General features: G+C 38.4%; 1 protein-coding gene across 3 annotated transcripts; it reads right to left on the reverse strand.

Moving 5' to 3' along the window:
- Positions 1–926: 926 nt before the first annotated feature.
- Positions 927–19,686, reverse strand: ABHD17B (abhydrolase domain containing 17B, depalmitoylase). Of its 3 annotated transcripts, none has more exons than XM_054003102.1 (4): positions 19,502–19,685; positions 13,251–13,725; positions 2,895–3,074; positions 927–2,439 (listed from the first exon to the last, which is right to left on the reverse strand). In XM_054003102.1, exons 2-4 carry the CDS (start codon positions 13,715–13,717, stop codon positions 2,220–2,222), a joined length of 867 nt encoding a protein of 288 aa, XP_053859077.1. In that variant the 5' UTR covers positions 13,718–13,725; positions 19,502–19,685; the 3' UTR covers positions 927–2,219. The 3 variants fall into 3 exon arrangements, 2 of the variants coding, with proteins under 2 accessions (XP_053859077.1, XP_053859078.1); XM_054003103.1 differs by lacking the exon at positions 19,502–19,685 and adding an exon at positions 18,883–19,196; XR_008441234.1 differs by lacking the exon at positions 927–2,439 and adding an exon at positions 6,068–6,542 and having other exon boundaries at positions 3,038–3,074; positions 19,502–19,686.
- Between the last annotated feature and the right edge of the window lie 82 nt (positions 19,687–19,768).

Below are 19,768 nucleotides of genomic sequence, written 5' to 3' on the forward strand. Positions count from 1 at the left end.
ATAAAACATAAATCAGCATTAAATGGCAATAATTAATCGTGCATAAATGGTGCAAGAGAGACCAGAATCTCTACTCACCAGCGCAATCCAGCACAGCTGCACATACTGAAGACAAAACACTGTTAGTCAGATCTTTTGTTCTGTTTCAACAAAACACAGAAACAAAAGCAGCAAAACTACTACGACACCTTTTCTGTCTTTTTCAATTACAGGGTGCCATAATATCCCCTGGCACAATCAGATAGTTCTTGTGATGATAGTTGATAATTTGCCTGCAAGGGCAGGCAACCAAACTACAGCCAATATATATCACTTAACATTGCACTTCTACACTCTTTATTTCTGAATTCCTGAAGGTGAATCTCAAAACAGAATCATAAAGAAAGTACTTAAATATTTAATTGCAATGATTTCCATTGGAGATAGTGGCTAGAAGGTAGTAAGAAAAGGAAATCAAACTATATATTAAATACGATGTAATAAATCTGAGTTACACACCTGTATCCAAAATCCTTGAACTAGGATGAAAATCCTTAAGTCTAATGTGGTTATTTCTGAATATACTCTGAATTTCAGAACTCACTGAAACATCCTTGATCAAAAAATCAGGCAGGAACATAGCTGCTTGAGAATAAATTTCTTTCTACTTTCCTTCTTTCAATGAAGGAAATAGTAGAATTCATTACAGAAAAAAAGTTCACAAGCAACTTTGCAGCAGAAAGCCTGTGCCTGAATGGCAAATTGTAGTAAGGTGAGGCATGGGAAAGGAGGATGATCAGAACAGTTGCTGATAAAGGAATGTGCTGGCATTCAGAACAATGAGTTATTGCTTTTGATGTCAATTTCCTTGAATAAATGGGGAGATGCTATTTTGATACTGCAAGCAACTGCTGCTATTACTTTGAATAAAAAGGAAGAACTGCAAGTTTGTGGAATATTGTTTACTGCTAATCAACACATCTTAACCAAAGTTTTCACAATACTCAAAGCTACATTTAAGTATACAATAATCTCAATCGCAAAAAACAAGGAGAACAATTGAACTACGTAAGGCCTTAAAAGTACAGCGTGTATTGCTGGAATATTATCTTGTTCACAACTAGGCTACATATAATTAAGTTTATTTTTCATCGTTTTATTCAAGTAAAATGCATTCAAGGGAAAGGTAAGTTTATTTCATGATGAGTTAATAGAAAAATGTTAATATTCTCTTCTTGCCAATCCTCCTACTCCACCCAGGCCCAATTAGTAAAATTTCCATACAATACTCAAAAAACATTAAGTTTTTACACTAAACATCCAAAATTAAGCCTGATCAGACCACTGCTAAGTTGCAAACTCTTTATTACAATATTGGATAAACTTCAAGGTTCTTCTTAATGACACACTGTGGCTCTAGAAAATCAGTGTTTAAAACTACATGGTTCAAGAATTCTTCTAGGTTTTAAGTCTGGTTTCAAAGAGGTATTTTTTGGCCTCAGTAGCAATCATGTGAATGATACTTGCATTACAACAATGACAACTTGTGGAATTATTTTGGCAAGATTAAGACTCCTGAGAACATGAGCAGATATATTTTATTATCCTGAAAGCTAAGAGACAATATGAGTACAAAATAACTAAAGGAAAACTAAGCACAAAATAAATGAAAAATATGGGAAAATATATCTATTTTGCCCCCTCTTCCTGTAACAGGGCATAAGTAATTTCCAGTGACTGTTTATTCTCATTAGATACATTAGCATTTGCTCAAATTTCATGGCTATTACATTTTTACAGAACAGCTTAGAAGTCAGTTTCTTAATTACACCTGTGCAACAGAGTAAGTCACAGTACACTTTGAGATGTTTAAAAAATATTTATAAGCTTGATTTTGATATGCTAAAGCACTTGCCAACACTTTTACAGCATTTGGTTTTATATAATTAAATTTTCTTACAGTACTCCTTGTGATTTTTTTTCTTTACATGTAAGGAGGAAAAAACCTCACAAAAAGAAATATGAACTGCCAAGTCTGACTGAATGATGATGTAATTCCAGTTTATAACACTGACATTAAAACCTTCATTAATTATGTTGACAAATCATTACCTGTAGATTTAATGAAGGCAACCAAGATGATTTGAAAACACAACATTCAGGTTTTAAGTTACATATTTATCAAAGTGTGCAGTTCTGCAGTGAAATGAAAAAAAAAACCTGTAAATACACAATGGAAGTTACAAGTTCACCAGTTCCTGTGACACAAACTGTTTTAATCTTTCAAGGTACTGTCCATAGAGTTCCACATCATTATGGCCCGCTCCTTCTACCCACAGTGGTTCTACAGGTCTCTGGCAACGCTCAAATAATGCCAGGCCATGTGAAAAGTCAATTACTTCATCTTCAGTTCCATGGATTATTAAGACAGGAGATGTTATTTTAGAAATTTTGTCAATGCTGTAAAGAAAAAGATTATATCAGTGAAAACAATGGCATAGTTCTGAAACACATGACAGGAATTTTCTTCATTTAAGATCTACTTAGTTTTTCAGTCTTACAGAAGCATATTGCAAAGGACTTTGTTCACAGTTATCCAGACTAACAATTCACTGGATAGAGCTACTTGTTAAAACTAGGGATTTACATGTTACGTATAGGAAAATGAATTACTTTACAGATATCCACTAAAATAATTAGAGATGTGAAGTGCCTAGAAGGTTTACAAAGTTTTCTAAACTTCTTCAAATCAAAGAAGTTCTTTGATGTTATTCACTGATTTTTCTCCAATTCTTTTATTAAATCTTTGAAAAAAAATTCAGAGAATATGCCAGACTACTTGTTTCTCTAGTTGAAAATGCCTGTTATAGAGAAAATGCATTCTGAATTAATAAAAAAAAAATCCTACAACTTACTTCGGGAATGCATCAAAGCAGTATGTCTTCTTTGTATCAGGAAAAGCTACTCGCATTCCTGAGGTCAGTGGAGAATGAAGAATTACAGCAGCACTTTCATACCTAGCAGCAAGATCCACAGATGGTACTGTTCCTATACTCTGGCCATATATAATCACATTTTCAGGGCGAATTCCATACCTAGAAAATTAGAAATGTTTAAAAAGCGGCATATAAAGTGAAACAGACAAAACCCACAGAGCAAAGCAAAAAAAGCAGTTCTGAAGGTGAAAATTTTCAGAAGGGTATCAACTATGAAACAAGAGCTGGTAGAAGAACAAGTAAGACTGTTCTATGACATTCCTGACTAAAACACACAATTATTTATTTACTCTCTATTTGCAGTATTTTTTTTCTTTATGCCTGAAGGATATTGAAATAATGATTCAATTTTTTAAATATGGATTTGTGAATGCAGTGTGGCTTGTTAAAAGTCTTTACTATTAACTCCAGTGGACCTACAACAGAAAACTGATTAGAGCCTTAATAGCTCTTTGGTTATCATCACATGAAGCATAATTAAGTCCACAAAAATTTGGTCAGCTTTACTCTTCTGATACCTGATAAAACCTGCAAGCTGGTAACATTGTTTATAAATTTAGTGAAACTTAAAACATGCCCATACTGACAGTGATCAGTATAATGATACTGATCATTCCATGTAATAGCCAAGAAGCTTGCTCTTATCAACCTAATCCACAAGCAAGACATCCCAACAGGGAATACAGAATTGAAGTCACTGCCTTCGTCCTAGTAAGATGAAATTAACAGAGGCAAACAAAAGAAGCATCTAGTCAACACTCATACAAGTAATTTTAATATATTTTTCAGCATTAGTGTGAATACAAAAAGCAATTGCTACCCAAGTTACATGGGAAAAGCTTCTGAAGAGAATAGTAATGTGGCCAAGAACAGTGCCTGCAAAAGAAGTGAGCTGCTGATCCACTGCCCTGTACAAACCAGGTACTCTTAGGACAGGTCAGACTGCAGCAGTGTATCTAAACTTGGGAAAGGAAGTACCTTGAATAGGAAAGATAATACATTGCATTAATAACAAACCCACGAAAACCCCATACCCAAAAAAAAACCAAAACCAACAATAACCACCATCTCCAAAACCCCACAAAACACACCAAATAAACTCCTCCCCAACACCTTCAAAAAAAGTCCAAAGCCCCCAAACTAAACTAAAATATCCAAACCCAAATCATGGTTCTCATGAATTATTAAAAACTTGTTCAACTTCTTAAGAGCAGCCTAGCCTAATGTCAATGTGGAACAGCATGAGGTAGGTTTGACATTTGCCACTTTAACTCTAAAAGTAATGAAAAGGAAGTGTAGGAAAGTGCACCTCTTACCTTGTCTACAATAGAGGCATCCATATTTTCTGTCAATATTCTATAACAACAGCCATAGCCACAAAGAAGTCATCAAATTAGTATATTTTGCATATCTCCAGTAAAGCCAGGGGAGTAGAAGTACCAAAGAAATTCACAAATATCTTATAAACATGGGTAAATAACCACATGGGTAACCAAACACTAAAATCAGTAAAGTCTAAGAGACTAAAAATCAGGAACATTAGGAAAAAATGTGCTTAATGTGTACCAAGACATTCAAATTACCAACCAACAAAACAGCTCCCCCTAAATCCACAAGTACTTCTTAATAAGCCAGAAAAAATGCCCTCTAAGTTGCTTCCATAAATAATATACAGTTAATAAAAAAATACTTATCTAGGAAGATTTCAAGATAGTAATATTACCTACATGCTACGTACCTGTAACAGAACTCATCAGGCATGCCAATAACTTGGTAAATTTGGTAAACTGTTCACATCTAACATTGTCTATTTAATATTCATCTGTTTATTTAAATTGGGTTCTGGTAGAGTGAAATGTAAAAGGTTTTAAAGTATTAGCACAGAGGCAGACTCTGCCTGACAGAGGAATCTTGCTGCATCATGACTACTTAATCATTATCAGTGTTTCCTAGAAAGAGTTTTTAGTCATAATCAGATCATGATCAAATTAAGACTTCTAAAACTCTAAGTCTACATCATCAGCCTGGAACTACTAGGCTGGAACTACAGGCCCTTCATATCACAACAATTCTCAAAAAGAAATTTCAAGCATCAACAAGATTTTCTGAAAATTCCAACACACATAAATAAAATAAATTAAAGCTTTGAAATAAAAATCTAAGCTCTCTACTAGTTCTGCATCTCTTCTGAAACACCTGAGAACATAGCACTTATCCTTTTACAATTCATCTCACAAGTCACATCACATTTGTCCACTATGAAAGTACAGTACAGACTTCCCTCTTTCCAACATAATCTGAACAAAATTTGCATTAATACGTTGCATCATTAGTATGGTATGCAGTTTGCACAGCACATTATGATAAAACAGTTTTCAAATAATAAACCTCGCCAACTTGCATTTCCTTGGATGTTGAGTTTTACAAGATACAGGTCATTACACAGGAATTTAAAGCACAACTTAAAAACTGTATTTTAAAACATATATTCTCCTCTTTCTCATTATTCTTTCCCCTATTTTTTGATCAAATTCCTTCAGCCTGAAGATAGATAAATGATGGCCACAAAAAAAATAAGCCAAGAAAAGCATTTACAATATCTGGATTAAAATAATCCTTACTCCATCACAGTCAAAAAGATTGCCTCACAGTGCCCATCAGAAAAGACATGCTTTGCAATCTGTAAACTAAAGAAGTCAATAACCCAAAGTGATGGTTCAAAGTACACTTCTGAATATTCTGACTTAAATAGGATGAAAACCTAAATAATCAACCCCCGCCTCCCTAATAACAATATCCAAGCAGCTTGGAAAACAGATTACATCTGCTCATTCCAGTCTTACCTCTTCTCTTGAAAAAGTTTACTGGGCTGATCCTGGCTGGGTGCCAGGTACCCACTAAAGCAGCTCTCTCATTCCACTCCACAGCTGGACAGGGGAGAGAAAATTTAATGAAGGGCTCATGGGCTGAGATAAGGACTGGGAGAGATTGCTCATCAAATACCATCATGGGCAAAACCAGCTAGAAGTAGAGATATTAATTGAATTTATTACTAACAAAATCAGAACAGGATAATGAGAAGTAAAACAGACCTTAAAAACACCTTCCCTTCACCCTCTCTTCTTCCCAGTTCTACTGCCTACCCCAGCAGCACAGGGAGACAGGGAATGGGGGTTATGCTCAGTTCATCACATGTTGTTTCTCTCACTGCTCAGGGTGAGGAGTCCTTCCCCTGCTCACCGTGGCATCCCCCTCACAGGAGACAGTTCTCCATGAACTTCTCTGATGTGAGCGTCCCACAGGCAACAGTCCCCCTCAAACTGCTGCAGGGTGGGTCACTCTTCCATGGGGTGCAGTTCTTCAAGGACAGGCTGCTCCAGTGTGGGCTCCTCTCTCCACAGGTCTCCCATGGTGTCACAGCCTCCTTTCAGGCATCCCCATGCTGTGGTGTGGGGCTCCTCTGGTGCCTGGAGCACCGCCTGCCCCTTCTTCCCCACTGACCCTGCTGTCTGCAGTGCTGTTCCCATCACATGTTCTCCTTTCACTCTTTTCTGGCTGAAATTACAACTGCACAATGATATTTTTTTCCCTCTTCTTCTTAAATATGTTATCCCAGAGGCACTACCATAATTTCTAATTGGCTTAGCCTTGGCTAGCAGTACATCCATCTTTGGAGCTGACAGAGATTGGAGGAAGCCTCTGGCAGCTTCTCACAGAAGGCACCCCTGTAGCTCCCTGCTACCAAAGCTTGGCCATGCAAGCCCAATATAATAGGCTTCTCAAATATTTAGAAAAAAGGAAGAGTCCAACTGCCCCTCTGTTGCTGTCTCTCAAAAGTATCACTTTACAATCTAAAACATAAAAAATATTGAAAAGGTAACTGTTTTGAAGTTCCTAACTTATAAAATTTGTTTACTTCTTTTGACAGACTGATAGCCTGTTAAACTCCAAGAAGTTTTGTGTCAAATTATCAGATGACCATACCTGGTCTCCCAAAGGAGGAATGTAAGATCAAGAGAAAAAGTCGCAGTAACATTGTTCTCTTAATCAGTGCCTTATAAGTACAGGCCATTCTGAGGAAGGGGAACATGACATTTATAGAGCCATATGCTTCAAGTAGTTCCCCGGTTACAAGAGGTCAAAGACATACTGTAAAGACTTGCTATCTTTGAAAGCTCATTATGTTGATAATAGGACTAATGTAAACACTGTTGTCTATTCAAGTAATCTTAAATAACCTGTGGCAGGATAGACAGACCTTCAATGTGTGGCTGAAGGTAATGGAGGGTATTTTTAGATTTGGGGCTTTTTTTTTAAGCCATAATCACCAAAATGGACCTTGGAAGAAAACCTTAAAAGTAGCTGTGCACAGATCTGCTGATTTTGCAGAGGAAGCACTATTCCTCATGGACAAGGTATTCTGGGCAGAATCTGGTACAAAACTTGATAGGTATTTTCTGCAGTTTACAGGCTGACTGCAACATCTTTACTTTCGCAGAACAACTGAGATTTCAATTCCTTTCAACACCCAATTCATCCTTTATGTTCACACACTCAAAGGTTACCTGCCTGGAAAGCAGATGGAATCTAAAGAGCAGTTTTGACACAGAACCTGTGTTCATGTAAGCTTCCTGACATCCTCACAGTGTCTGAGTACTCATGATGAATTTCTGCCTCATAACCACAGTACAGGCACAGGTTGATGTCAGTACAAAGCTAAGCTATTGCTGAACAGAAAAGAACCACTTTCCTATTTGCAGCTTCAGCAATGCGTTCCCCCTCATTAGGCTTTAACAGTTCGTGCAAGGAACTAAATAAATCTTGTCTGGGAGTAGTGGAGCAATTGCTTTAGCGCTCCTTTGTGCTGCCTGTGTTCAGGGACAGGCAAGAAACAGCATGCCACTGCCAGGTGAGGAAGGAGCAAGCCAATAAGGTGTTGCAACTGTCCCAACTGTTCAAGTGCCTGGAACCAGGACCCAAGATAACATTAATGAAGCCAGTGTTCTTTTCTGTGGCCCTACATATGCTGACCAGATATAGATGGTCGCCTGTAAAAGAGGCAACCCTAAACACTCCTGGCCTGATCTTTTCAGCTTCTGGTAGGAAAAGAACTGCTAAGCAGCAACGAAATAGTCTTTTTTCCCCCTTGGTGATGAACTTCATGCAATTTAGCAGAAACTCTTTCACTATTTCCTTGATATTTCTGTCTCTGTAGCATGACCTTTTCTGCACTTTACTAAACACTTTTCTTACTGGTGGTCCACCTTTTCTCTGCCCCACCATTTTCTTTTTTTCTCTTCATGGAATCATGGTACAGTTTAGGTTGGAATGTAATACAGTCCAGGCCCCTGCCATAGGGAGGTAATATTTCACTGAATCAAGTTGCTCGAAGTGCTGTCTGACCCTTCCTTAAACACTTTAATTGGATGTACATCACATTGGATATTAACCTTATCTTATATTTTCACTGGATATGTATCACATTACCATGATGTGCAATAACCAAACTACAAAATGTATGTCTGGCTGTGACAGTTTTTTTGTTTCTTTGGGTTTTGTCCTTTGTTTTTGGTTTTTAACTTCAGTTACCTTGAAGAAACAAATACCAGCAGAAATTACCATGCTACACTGTCAGGCTCTTAACAAAATACCTGCCATTTTGATCTGGATATACATAAGGGAGACAAAGTAATTTGTATTTACTTCTGAACTATTGCTCTTAATCTATAAGACTTGATTGCTTTACAATAATGAAATAAAGTACTGATAAGATCAAGCTTAGAAACATACATAGTATCTCTTTCCATAGTATTTCCATAGTATCTCTTTAGGCTTACACTACATGCTCTAGAGAAGCTACAGTTTGTGAAGCTATTGCAACACACACATTTAGAAAACTAACACAGCACTTGGGGCACATGAAACAAGGGGGAACACACTGAGGGAATTTTCAATGCACATTCAGAATATTTTGTCACCATGGACATAACACATGAAATTACAGCTGCAATTTGCGGAACATGAAGGGCATGAAACTTATCCACACCTATAACTCTCAACATGCCAGGCCATGAATAAAATTCAGGAGCATACAGCTCTTCCTCAACTGATGTGCCCATACGCCTTCTTGTGCATACAATATTTTACACTGGGAGAAGAAAAAAGGAACTATGTTTTATGATAGGCAAACCCATTGTCCATACTGTAATCAACAAATTGCACCTTCTGTGCCTCTCTCTCAGTTTGGCCTTTTCTAAACTTTAAAATGCTACCAATAGACTTGTTCTATTGTCAAGATGTCTCTTCCATGAAAGTAATGATGAGTTACTTTTCCCTATCAATTTAAAGAAAACCTCAATTTCTCTCCAAATGTACAAAGTTATAGTACCTCAACTTCTAGCTGAACTCCCCCTCTTCTACTTCTGACTGAAAAAAAAAGAACATAGTTTGTGAATTGCCAAATGAACACTTTTGGCCACCATCTGAAGAGACACAGTATTATTCCTATACCTGGCCGTTCAATTTATGGACATTCTGTCCACTTTATCATCTGATGTTGAGATTTACCCTTCAATTTTTCAATTATTATGCAGCCCATGATAAGCAACAATGAAAGGGCTGTTTTGCTTCTTACATGTAAATCTGGTCATGAGGCAACTCTGGCACATCTTCAGAGGCTTCTAAATGAGCACCACTTGCCCTGCATTTGCCTGGGGCTGGTTAAACCTTTCCACCCTTGCTAGGGTGTCAAAGGCCTTTAGAGACCGGAACAGCAGAAAATAGGCGTATCCTAAAATGACTCCTGGCATTTCAACACTTGGTAGTTATGACAGCTGGAAAAAGAATGTCCTCACTTGCAGCTTTTATATAGTCCCATACACATGAATATGCAACAATGTACAACTTTTCCAAACCTGATGAAGGCAGTGAATCACACCACCTTCTTTCATGGCCATCATCCACATAGGCAGCTATGGCTTCCTATTAACATCCTCAAAGAAAGTAAAGAATGGGGACACAACTCAGCATCTACATCTGCTGTTTACCTGTTCTGATAGGCTGCCAAATTAGTTTTCTATATTCACTTTCATGAATATTAATATTCACAGCAAAATATCATCCTCACCCTCAGTATGACTTCCAGATGATTTCACCCCAGGTGTCCAGTCCCCACTGGACAGCTGTACTGATTTACAGGTGAGTAAATCTTGTGAGTACATGTTGTCTTTCCAAGATACAAAACTTAAGATGCTAGCAAGTCTTTACCACAAGCAGTTTTGTTGACTGTAGAATTAAGTCCGCATCAGCATTTCAATTACCCCAGAAACATCTTTTAGTGCTGGGTTCTGTGATTTCATTTTTCAGAACAGGGAATGCAGGGAGCTATGGCTGTGATCAATCTCCAAAGGTAACTTCTCCATTCTTTTCTTCATCACATCACAAACTGAGAGGCAGAGTTTAAAACTCTTGAGTTCCTTTCTTATCTCATCAACAAAAATTTCCAAGGAGTTACAGCTATACTCACATTTTTCCTGCAAACAATCCATTGAATTACTTTGTTTCTGCAGAATCAGTTATAAATGATAAAGATGTTGCCAGTGTGAAACTGACAGAATGGGCTATGCTATGAAAGTGAATCAAGGCTGCAGCAAATGCTCAAAGGCTCTGTTTAGGTCCAGATATTAATTGAGTATTTTAACACAGCTGAGCACTGTCTCAGGGCTCAAGAGAATACCATAGCTGGATAACCAAACTGTGAGTCAGTATATCCAGAGTCAAGTGCTGAAGAACGTCCCCCCCTGATACATCCAGCATTCAGATACAAGGATGAGACCAGGTCAGCCAATTGGAAAGCTGTTCTAAATACTACAGGTGTAACGGGTAACACAAACCTCTTCTTCCGCAGCAGACCAAATTCAGTTCACATGTGTGAAATTCACAAGCTGGACAGACCAATGTAAACTTTATACACTCTACAGAACTACCTAATTTTGACAGGAGGTGAAATAATAATAATAAAAAGGGCAGACAAGAAAAAAGGGACTAAGGTGAGGTCATTCTTGACCATAAGAATAACTCATAAGATATATTTAGAGGTCTTCCCAACAAGATTTGCTCATGAAAGAGCACACGTATATGGGACATTACAATCATAGAATAGTTTGGGTTGGAATGGATGTTTAACAACCCTGTAATTCTACCTTCCCTGCCAAGGGCAGGGATACTTTCCACTAGACCAGTCTGCTGAAAGTTCCATTCAACCTGGCCTTGAACACTTCCAGGGATGGGGAATTTGCCCACAATTTCTCTGGACAACCGGTTCTTCTCTTGGCAACTTCTCTGGGCAACCTGTTCCAGTGCTTTATCACCATCACAGAAAATAATTTTTTTCTTATATCTAATCTCAATCTACCCTCTTGCAGTTTAAATCCATTAGTCTCTGTCCTATCAATTATGAACAATCTTATTTGTTTAGAGAAAATACACTTCATTGCTTAAGTATCGTGGTAAGAATTCAAATTGCAATCACATTTCCTTGTAGGTTTTATATTCAGATATTCACTATGAGAAATAAGAAACAATAATTACAAATTAGTTCATAAAACAGAGCTCGTAAACTGACATAAAGTATTATGCTTCACCATCTAGTTCTCTTCCATCTTCTGTTACATTTCAATAGTTCAGACTGTCTTCCAAATTGTTCACAAACCACATCATGTTTTTGGTAAATGTTACTGAGTATTTCACTGAGTGGCTAATGTCCAGATCACCTACCAGCTACAAACCATAGTCAACAGTGCACCTGTTGCAGCTCTTGGTTTATGGAACAGTCATATCTCATCTTTCCACTGTAATAAAAATAAACACCAAAAGCTAATCTAACAACCTAGTATGCATGTTTTTGAATAGATGAAGCTGAAAACCTGTCCCCTGTGGTTGAGTGAGGTTTATGATAATAAGCTTTTCTCCTATTTAATACATGGATAACATATGCTTCTTTGAAAAGAAGTATCATACTGTTGTTGTAATGTAAAAGGAGTGTAATGTAAAAAGACTAAATGTGTATTTCAAACACTGAAAAGGGGTAATCTGCTCATTAATATTACACTGACGAAGCTCTAAACTCACTGTGACAATTACTAGGATCCAGGATTTAAAGTCCACATGCCCTTACACTAAGTCACATCCCTAATACTATAATTATTAAACAGGATGCTCAAGTTGCAATGACTGAGCCATAACAACACACTTCAGGTTTTTATACCTGTTTGGTTTAAAATACACACTGAGCTGGGATTTTTTGGCAAGCATTTATTCTTGTGACTGAATACTATTTAAAAAAAATAGTTTTTATAGTCTAGGTATTTGTAATATGAGAAGACTATTGAGCTAAATGGAAAAAAATATGGTGAAAATTGCTCTCAAATTAGAGAAGCTGCACTTATTTGGTGCAGGATTCTCTAGGGTTCTTACCTGTATCAGTGAAAGCATTCAGAGTCTTTCATCTTGCTATTTTATGTCCCACAAAACCAGAGGCTTAGAACACAGAAACTGCTGAAATAACATCTTTCCATTTGCATTTTTTCTTGTCCATTTTTATTCTGCTTGAGTTAACACCACTGCTCCAAATTCCTCTTGTTTTGTTCCCCCCATAAGGTATTTACACAGATCCATTACAATCTCTCCCACACATTATATTTTGTGAAGATAGCTTTCTATATAAAGCAAAAAGATGTTTTCTCTCTGGAAATGCTGTAGCTGCTAGTCAGAATTCTGAAACAAAGGTGATCTCAACACCATACAGAAATAAGAGTCTCACCAAGTTCTCTTGTACCAGCTTTTACTCTGCCCCTCCCTACAAAAAAAGTAGGTGATGGAAATTATCTGAGGAAACAACCTGCATTATCTCACATCCACATCACAACAGTGGGTTAGTTACTGGGGTATCAATTATTAAGGATTTTTCCCAACTTCTTAATTTTTGCAGCTGAGAAGATTCCAAACTATGACAATAAGGAAGATGCTCTATTTGTCCAAGACTTAAACCACAGCTTATTAAATTTAATTACATTTCAATTTTTCCAGTATGTAAGTAATATACAGACTGATCCTGCTTCATACTGACAATGCCTTCAGCATCAGGTACCACCAGTCAGCTTGGATATGAATCCACTAACGCTAAATCACAGCATTGCTGTTTCAACTACTGATGCATGTTAAATAAAACCATATGATAAGAATGCTGTAAAAGAAAAATGGCAACTAATGTCTTACCTTGTTCTAAGAGCCACCCAAGCAGCATCAATGTCAGCATAGAGATTCTTCTCTGTAGGCTTCCCAGAACTTGCACCATATCCAGAATAATCATAGGAGAATATGTTGCAATTAATCCGCGAACCCAGTCCTATATAAAAGCTGCTCATCTGACCCAGGTCAACAGCATTTCCATGTGAGAAGAGCAAAGTGTACTTGGCGTTAGGTGAGCAACGCACGAACATACAGGCAATCCTGTTGCCTTTACATGTTCTAGTCATGAAGCACTCAATGGCATCTTTTTCTCTAGAAGAATATTGCCAGTCTGCTCGCTCTGAGAGATGCAAGGTCCAGCGACTACCACTCTCATCACACATAAGTGTGTATGTGGGATCAGGAGGTAAGAATGCCAGCTTAGACGCAATTTTCCCTGGGCATGGTGGACAACAGAAGAGGCAACACAGTTCACTAAAGGAAAGATTATTCATCTTCTAGTCTGAAATGGGAAGAGAGAATAGTATCAGTTTCTAGGTACAATCTGACATCAAAAAAACCCAACTTACAAAAAAAAAAGTGAACATAACATGTCTAGAAAATAATGCATAACTTCTGAACATTTAACAAAACAAAGACTTAAATACATATATGTACATTTCCATATAATATTTATTTTTTATTATTAGTTACTTCACAATGAGTATATTATTAAAGGAGTGATAACTCTAAAGCCCTGCCAGCTATCAAAAGTAAAATACGATTACTCAGGGAAAGAACAAGCATGAGTTTTGGAGTTTCTTTGGAGGAAATGAAGTTCCTCATCTTAAAACATTAAGAAAAGTGTTCTTCCCATTGACAAATACATACATGATAAAGAACAGTTAAAACATGTTGCAGAGTTGTAGCATACTAAGGTTATGCAGATTTCTGCAGCTAAAAATCACTACAGCATCTCCTAAATACAAAGAATGTATATTGCAATCACAAGGTATGGGCTCCTGGAAGCACTATCAGAAGTATGAAGGGTGCATGAAGGTCAAAACTTAGAAGACAAAACAAGATGATACTTCTGGACTAGCAAACACCCTAGAGCTTTGGTACATGAAAATGTAGCTATAAACTTATCTTCGCTCCTCATACTTGCTGACACAAATGTTTTGAAAACCTTCAAAGAAGCTCTTAGCTGTACTGCACATAGGAGTTTGGATTGTATAAATGACACAATTGGGTTTTTTTTTTTCATGCTTCAAGAAACGCATCCCAAATTAAATGCTCTATCACAGGTATTTGTTAAAGCAATATAATCTATAGTACCAATTCAAAGCGTTGGTTTTAACAGTGAAGGGGGGGGGGAATAAACACACCTACCTAAAGCAAGATAGGTAAAGATACAGTTGCCCTTAAAACAGACATTGTGTTCTCTTAATTTAGAGCAGTGAGAAGGGAGTGAGGGAAAATCCTTTGTGGCAATACTTTTTCTCAGAGATAAAAAGAGCAAGGAAATTTGACAAGTACCACACTGGAAACCAGCACACCAAAGATAAGCATTTACTCTACTTTCCTTGTGTTAAGGCATCTGACATTTCATCTTAAACAACTTTTTCATACCAAATCTATCTACAGGTCTCAAATTCATCTCCTGATGATTCCCTGTGAACACAAACACATTTTCACATACTGACTTTGACTCAGGCTACAAAACAAGCAGATTTCAGTTGTCTACGGTACCATGCTGTTCCAGAACGCTTTGGGTCATCCAATAATAAAATCTTACTGCTAACTATGACACCTAACAATATTTAGCTATTTCAAATTTTGTCCTTAAATTTGTATAGAAGCATAGTTTTCATGTGTAAATTTCTTTTTAAAGAAGCTTCAAGGACAGTGCTGCAAAAACACTTTAACATGTGTCACAGAACAACTATCTGAATTTTTGGATGTGTGAATGGTCTCTTCCTGATGATACAGTATGAAAGCATACTGCAAACAATGTTACATGGAGCATACTTTTAGAGCAGCAAAAACAGGCAAAGTGAAACAGTCTGACAACACATGAGCATTTGTGGACTACCACAAAAAAGGAGGCTGCCACAGCTAAGGGTTTTCACCCCAGTTTTCTTCAAAACATAGGGAAACCACAGAGGCTTAGACGTGGGAGATCAACACTTCCAATTTCAAGGATATGGTGGGAAGTACTGATCAGCTCCCATAAAAAGGTAGATAGGCTCTTAAAGAAGATCCTGGATAAACAACCATATTCCTGCCTGCCAAAGTAACAATAATACTATGTTTCAGCACAATTAGTCACTCAAATTTGGAATAACTCATCCCCATCAGATGAGATTATGTGAACATCAAGTTTCAGTTATACCCACAAGTCAGGATAAGTGGAAGGAGTCTATGGAGGAAGTCTAACTATTAGCAAAAGGTTTAGATTGTCTTATGCAAAGTAAAAATTCTATTGTTTTGGGGGTGGTGATGGTGTTGTGCATTTGTTCCTTCTTCACTTCTCTTGTAATTATGAGCACCAAAGAAGCAATTTCTTTCAGCTGTACTTAATGAGTTCATCTTCACGGTCCAGAGAAATGCTTGTGACGCCTCAACATGTTTTTTTTTCCCAAGCACTTATGACACAATACTCAAAATCACTTCTATTTCTATCAGAAACTATTAAATGGATCTGTTCCAAGTGAGTTTTCCCACCTTTACAGAAATGCTGAAGGTGAAGTTAGATATTATACTTTATTCTAAGGGGGTGATTATTATTTTTGTGAAAAACTTAAAAGAATTTGTACCTCCAAAAGTGAGATATAAACACTTTGTTTTGCCCAGGAACAGTGGATTGCACTCTATACCAGCATACAATGAGAACTACAGAATTTCTTATTTCTTCCAAATCCACTTGTCAGAAAGAACAGGAGTTTACATTATTTATAAGTATAAACAGCCCAGCAACACTACAAATATGATCTCACTCAGAAAATATTTGCTATTTGCTGAAGCAATTTCAGAAGACTGGAAACTGGCCTGCAGGATTCACATGCAGGGCAGTACTGCAGGAAACCACAGTGAATTAGCAGATGTGGTGGTACTGTCCTGCAAGATAGCTTAAATGTGCTAAAAATAGGCTGTCACCAGATAAGGCAAAAGATATGCTGAAGACAGCAGATGAAGTATTATTCCTCCCCTGTGCTAGACTAATGCAGGCTTTATGTATTGATCTTTTAATCCAATGGAAAATACGCCTACTGAAACAAAAGATTCTGATTCCAGAGCCAATCTCCAGCTAAAACATGGCTAATAAAAACTCTCTTCTTTAAAACAAACACATGCTACTTTCTTCACTCAGAAGACCCAAGACAATCAGCAGGTCACTAACTGAACAAATTTGACACAAAACACCTACTGAATTTCCATAGGAGAATAGCTCCAACTAAATGCAAACAATGTTTCTATTATACTGGAACTGGTTTGTCATTCACTGTGATGGATTGTATTCACATGAGAGTGTGAATAAGCTGGATGTCTGCTTTATCTGGATTCTTAAGGAAGCTGAGGCAAAAACAACTCTGACTAGATTACTCCAAGCATATGGTTCCACAAGTACAGATGAGTAACTTCAATGGGACTCATTTGACTAAGATATGTTGTGAATACCTGAGTTATAGTCTAACACCTTCTGAGCACGTATGATGTAAATCTCTGTGCTCATTTCAGCATCATCAGATTCTGAGATCAATACATTCCAACAACATAACTATCTCACCTTCTACTTGACATTTCAGTAGTGATGAAAATGCCAGTGCTGTTCTGCAAACACAATTCCTACAGCTATAATATACAGTAAAATATACTACCAAAAAAAAAAAAGAATACAATAAAGAAATATACATCCCCTTTAAAATTATACTGCATTTTTCATAATAATTAAGTATGAAAATTCAGTGGAAGAAACTGCAGAAAACTCTTCCATTGCAGCAATAGAGGCTAAGAAATAAAACACATCCAAGCTGTACTACTTACCCCTTCTGGGATAGCTTTTAAAAGGAAAGCCAGAGCATTTTACCAATTTTATCTCTTTAACTCTCTTGTTAATAAACACCTAATATATAAAATTACAAATATAAAACTGCCCACAGGCAGTGATTTCAATTCATTCTGTGGTAATTAGCCTTCTCATAAAGGCTGACAGAAGGGGGAAAATATCTATTTAATTTTAAAGAACACCTGAAGTACTTATCTTGTGCTTCCTAGGATAACACAAATGTATTTTTTTCATATAAGTAATTATTCCTGTCCCCCTATCTCTGTACATAATAACAATACAGTGGAACCTATTATTCACATCTTTGAATACTTCACTATGTATTATTCTCAAAACCAGCCCAACCTTGCAAACACTTATCTAGAAATCTTATATTTGCATTAAACATAAATTATTCCAATTGTTTATTTAAATTAAATTGCCTATGTCATGGAAACTATTCACAAGAACAAAGTCAAACTCATACATATAGCTGCTGGTTTGGAACTTTAAGTGTTGTTCAAACCATAACGGGCAAGATATTAAAATTGGTGGGTTTTTTTGGTTTTTTTGGGGTTTTTTTTGGTTGTTGTTTTTGTGTTTTTTTTTTTTTTTTTTTTTTTTTTTTTTTGCTATTTGTGTGTATTTTGGCTGTGCGTTGTTGTTTGATTAGGGTTTTCTTTCATCTTTACTGTTCATTATCTACTGCTGAAAGAAGAAATTCTAAAGCATTTTTCCTCACACTTTTATTGAACACAATACAATGAGAACTTGAGTGAAAGCCACTAGTGAAGTACCAATATTTATTTCAACACCTGTGTAATATTAAAAATGGAACAGAACTATATGAACATCCTTTAACTAGTCCAACAGTTAAAGCAACAAAATGTTCAGAGAAAAAGAAATCATTAGTGTCTGATTAAGTACTGCATAAAAGGATTAAGAGAATATTAAGAAAGAATACACAGTCCAGAAAACAGCACAAAGGAAGTATATCTGATAATGAAAAAGCTATATTAAGAAATACTGTGAAGTAAGTATTTAAGGTAATTTTCAAGGGACAAAGTAAGCTACATGAAAACAGAGAAGCCTGATGGAACCAAAACTTTACTTTGGTTAATTTGATTCTAAAAAAACAAAAAAACACCCTTTCTAGTCTTACAAACTCTAGCTATTTTAACTCATATATAGAGACATTATTTATCCTCTGCTGGTTACTTTGTATATATCAAAACCTAACGGCATAGTCGAAATAAGAAAGGGAATACAGGAAACATGAACTAAAAAATCCAGACATTCTTTATCACCCGAAGAACAAACTAAACCTCTAAAGGTTCCAGATAGACAACTGTGGGATTAAGCCGATTACATAATGCCTTGCATGCTCCAAGCAAGACTCTGCCCCCGGAGCTGCCTGCTAAAGCCATCCGCCGGCTGCCCGGCGCTGAAGCCCCGCTGTGTCCCAGCCGCCCCAGCCCGGTGTCCCAGCGCAGGCAGGCCGGCCGGCCACCAACACGGAGCTCCGCCCTTAACACCGCTCTGCGCTCAGGTGATTCTACTCCGATTTCCGCAGCCATGAACTTTCCTAGTTAATTACTGACCAAATACTTTAAATTTTTATATTAATAATACCTGAAAGCAATGTTAAGGCCAGCGTCACTCCCACCCTCAATAGCAGAAGCTGAAGGAATGAATTTAACCAGGCTGGCGGGAACTAAATTAATTCCTCAGGTGTCCGCATCTGAAAAGGGTTCTGCCAAAGTCCTCAGCAGTGACTCAGAGGCACTGTTTGGAGCCGCGAAAAGCCAGACTTTAAGAAGCGTGTCACAAATCAGTGCGCCCGTTTCCAACAAAGGAGTCCAGGGCAAGACCACGGAGACGGGAGCACCGGGACAGATCGCCCACAGCACCTGAGCACCCCGAGGCAGGCGACACCTCCAGAGACCCCCGAGCCCCGCGACACAGGGACGCGGACAGGAGGGTGGCGGGGCAGCTCTCCGCCCAGTTCGTGCCGCAGACCGAAGCCGCGCCGCCCGCCACTCTGAGGAAACACCGGTGGCTGCCGCGGGCCTTTCCGCTCGCCCCAGGGGCCGCCGCACGCCTGCGCCAGGCGGCGCGGACGGGCCGCGGGTCCGAGCAGGGGAAAAGACACGGACGGACCCGCGAGGAGGAAACAACTCGCCCGCAAGCGGCGGCGGCGGGTCACCCGCACACCGTCCATCCCGCCACGCCGGGGGAGGACGGCCCCTACCTGCACCTGGCGCTCCGCTCGGCGGCCCCGCGCTCTCCCGACTGCCGAGTCGGCGGCGTGTGGGGACGCCGGCTGTGCTGAGTAACGGCGCGACGGGAGGTGGCCGTCAGCGCGCCGGCCCCAGCCGGAGAACGCGCGGCCCTGGCAGCGCTGAGCCCACCCCGCGCAGCCTCCGGAGCGGCGCTGGCCTCGCCTCGCCCGCAGATTGCACCGGCGCGGCGGCCGCAGCACCAATGGGGGCGCAGCCGCGACGGCACCGCCCAGCGC

Source organism: Vidua macroura, chromosome Z (genome assembly GCF_024509145.1).
Source record: "Vidua macroura isolate BioBank_ID:100142 chromosome Z, ASM2450914v1, whole genome shotgun sequence".
NCBI lineage: Eukaryota > Metazoa > Chordata > Aves > Passeriformes > Viduidae > Vidua > Vidua macroura.

Coding starts and splice junctions, on each gene's coding strand:
- ABHD17B (XM_054003102.1), bottom strand. CDS start 13,717: ATGAATAATCTTTCCTTTAGTGAACTGTGTTGCCTCTTCTGTTGTCCA. Junction 3,075..13,250: donor TGGGTGGCTCTTAGAACAAG/GTAAGACATTAG, acceptor CTAATTTTCTAG/GTATGGAATTCGCCCTGAAA. Junction 2,440..2,894: donor TGCTTTGATGCATTCCCGAA/GTAAGTTGTAGG, acceptor TTTTCTTTACAG/CATTGACAAAATTTCTAAAA.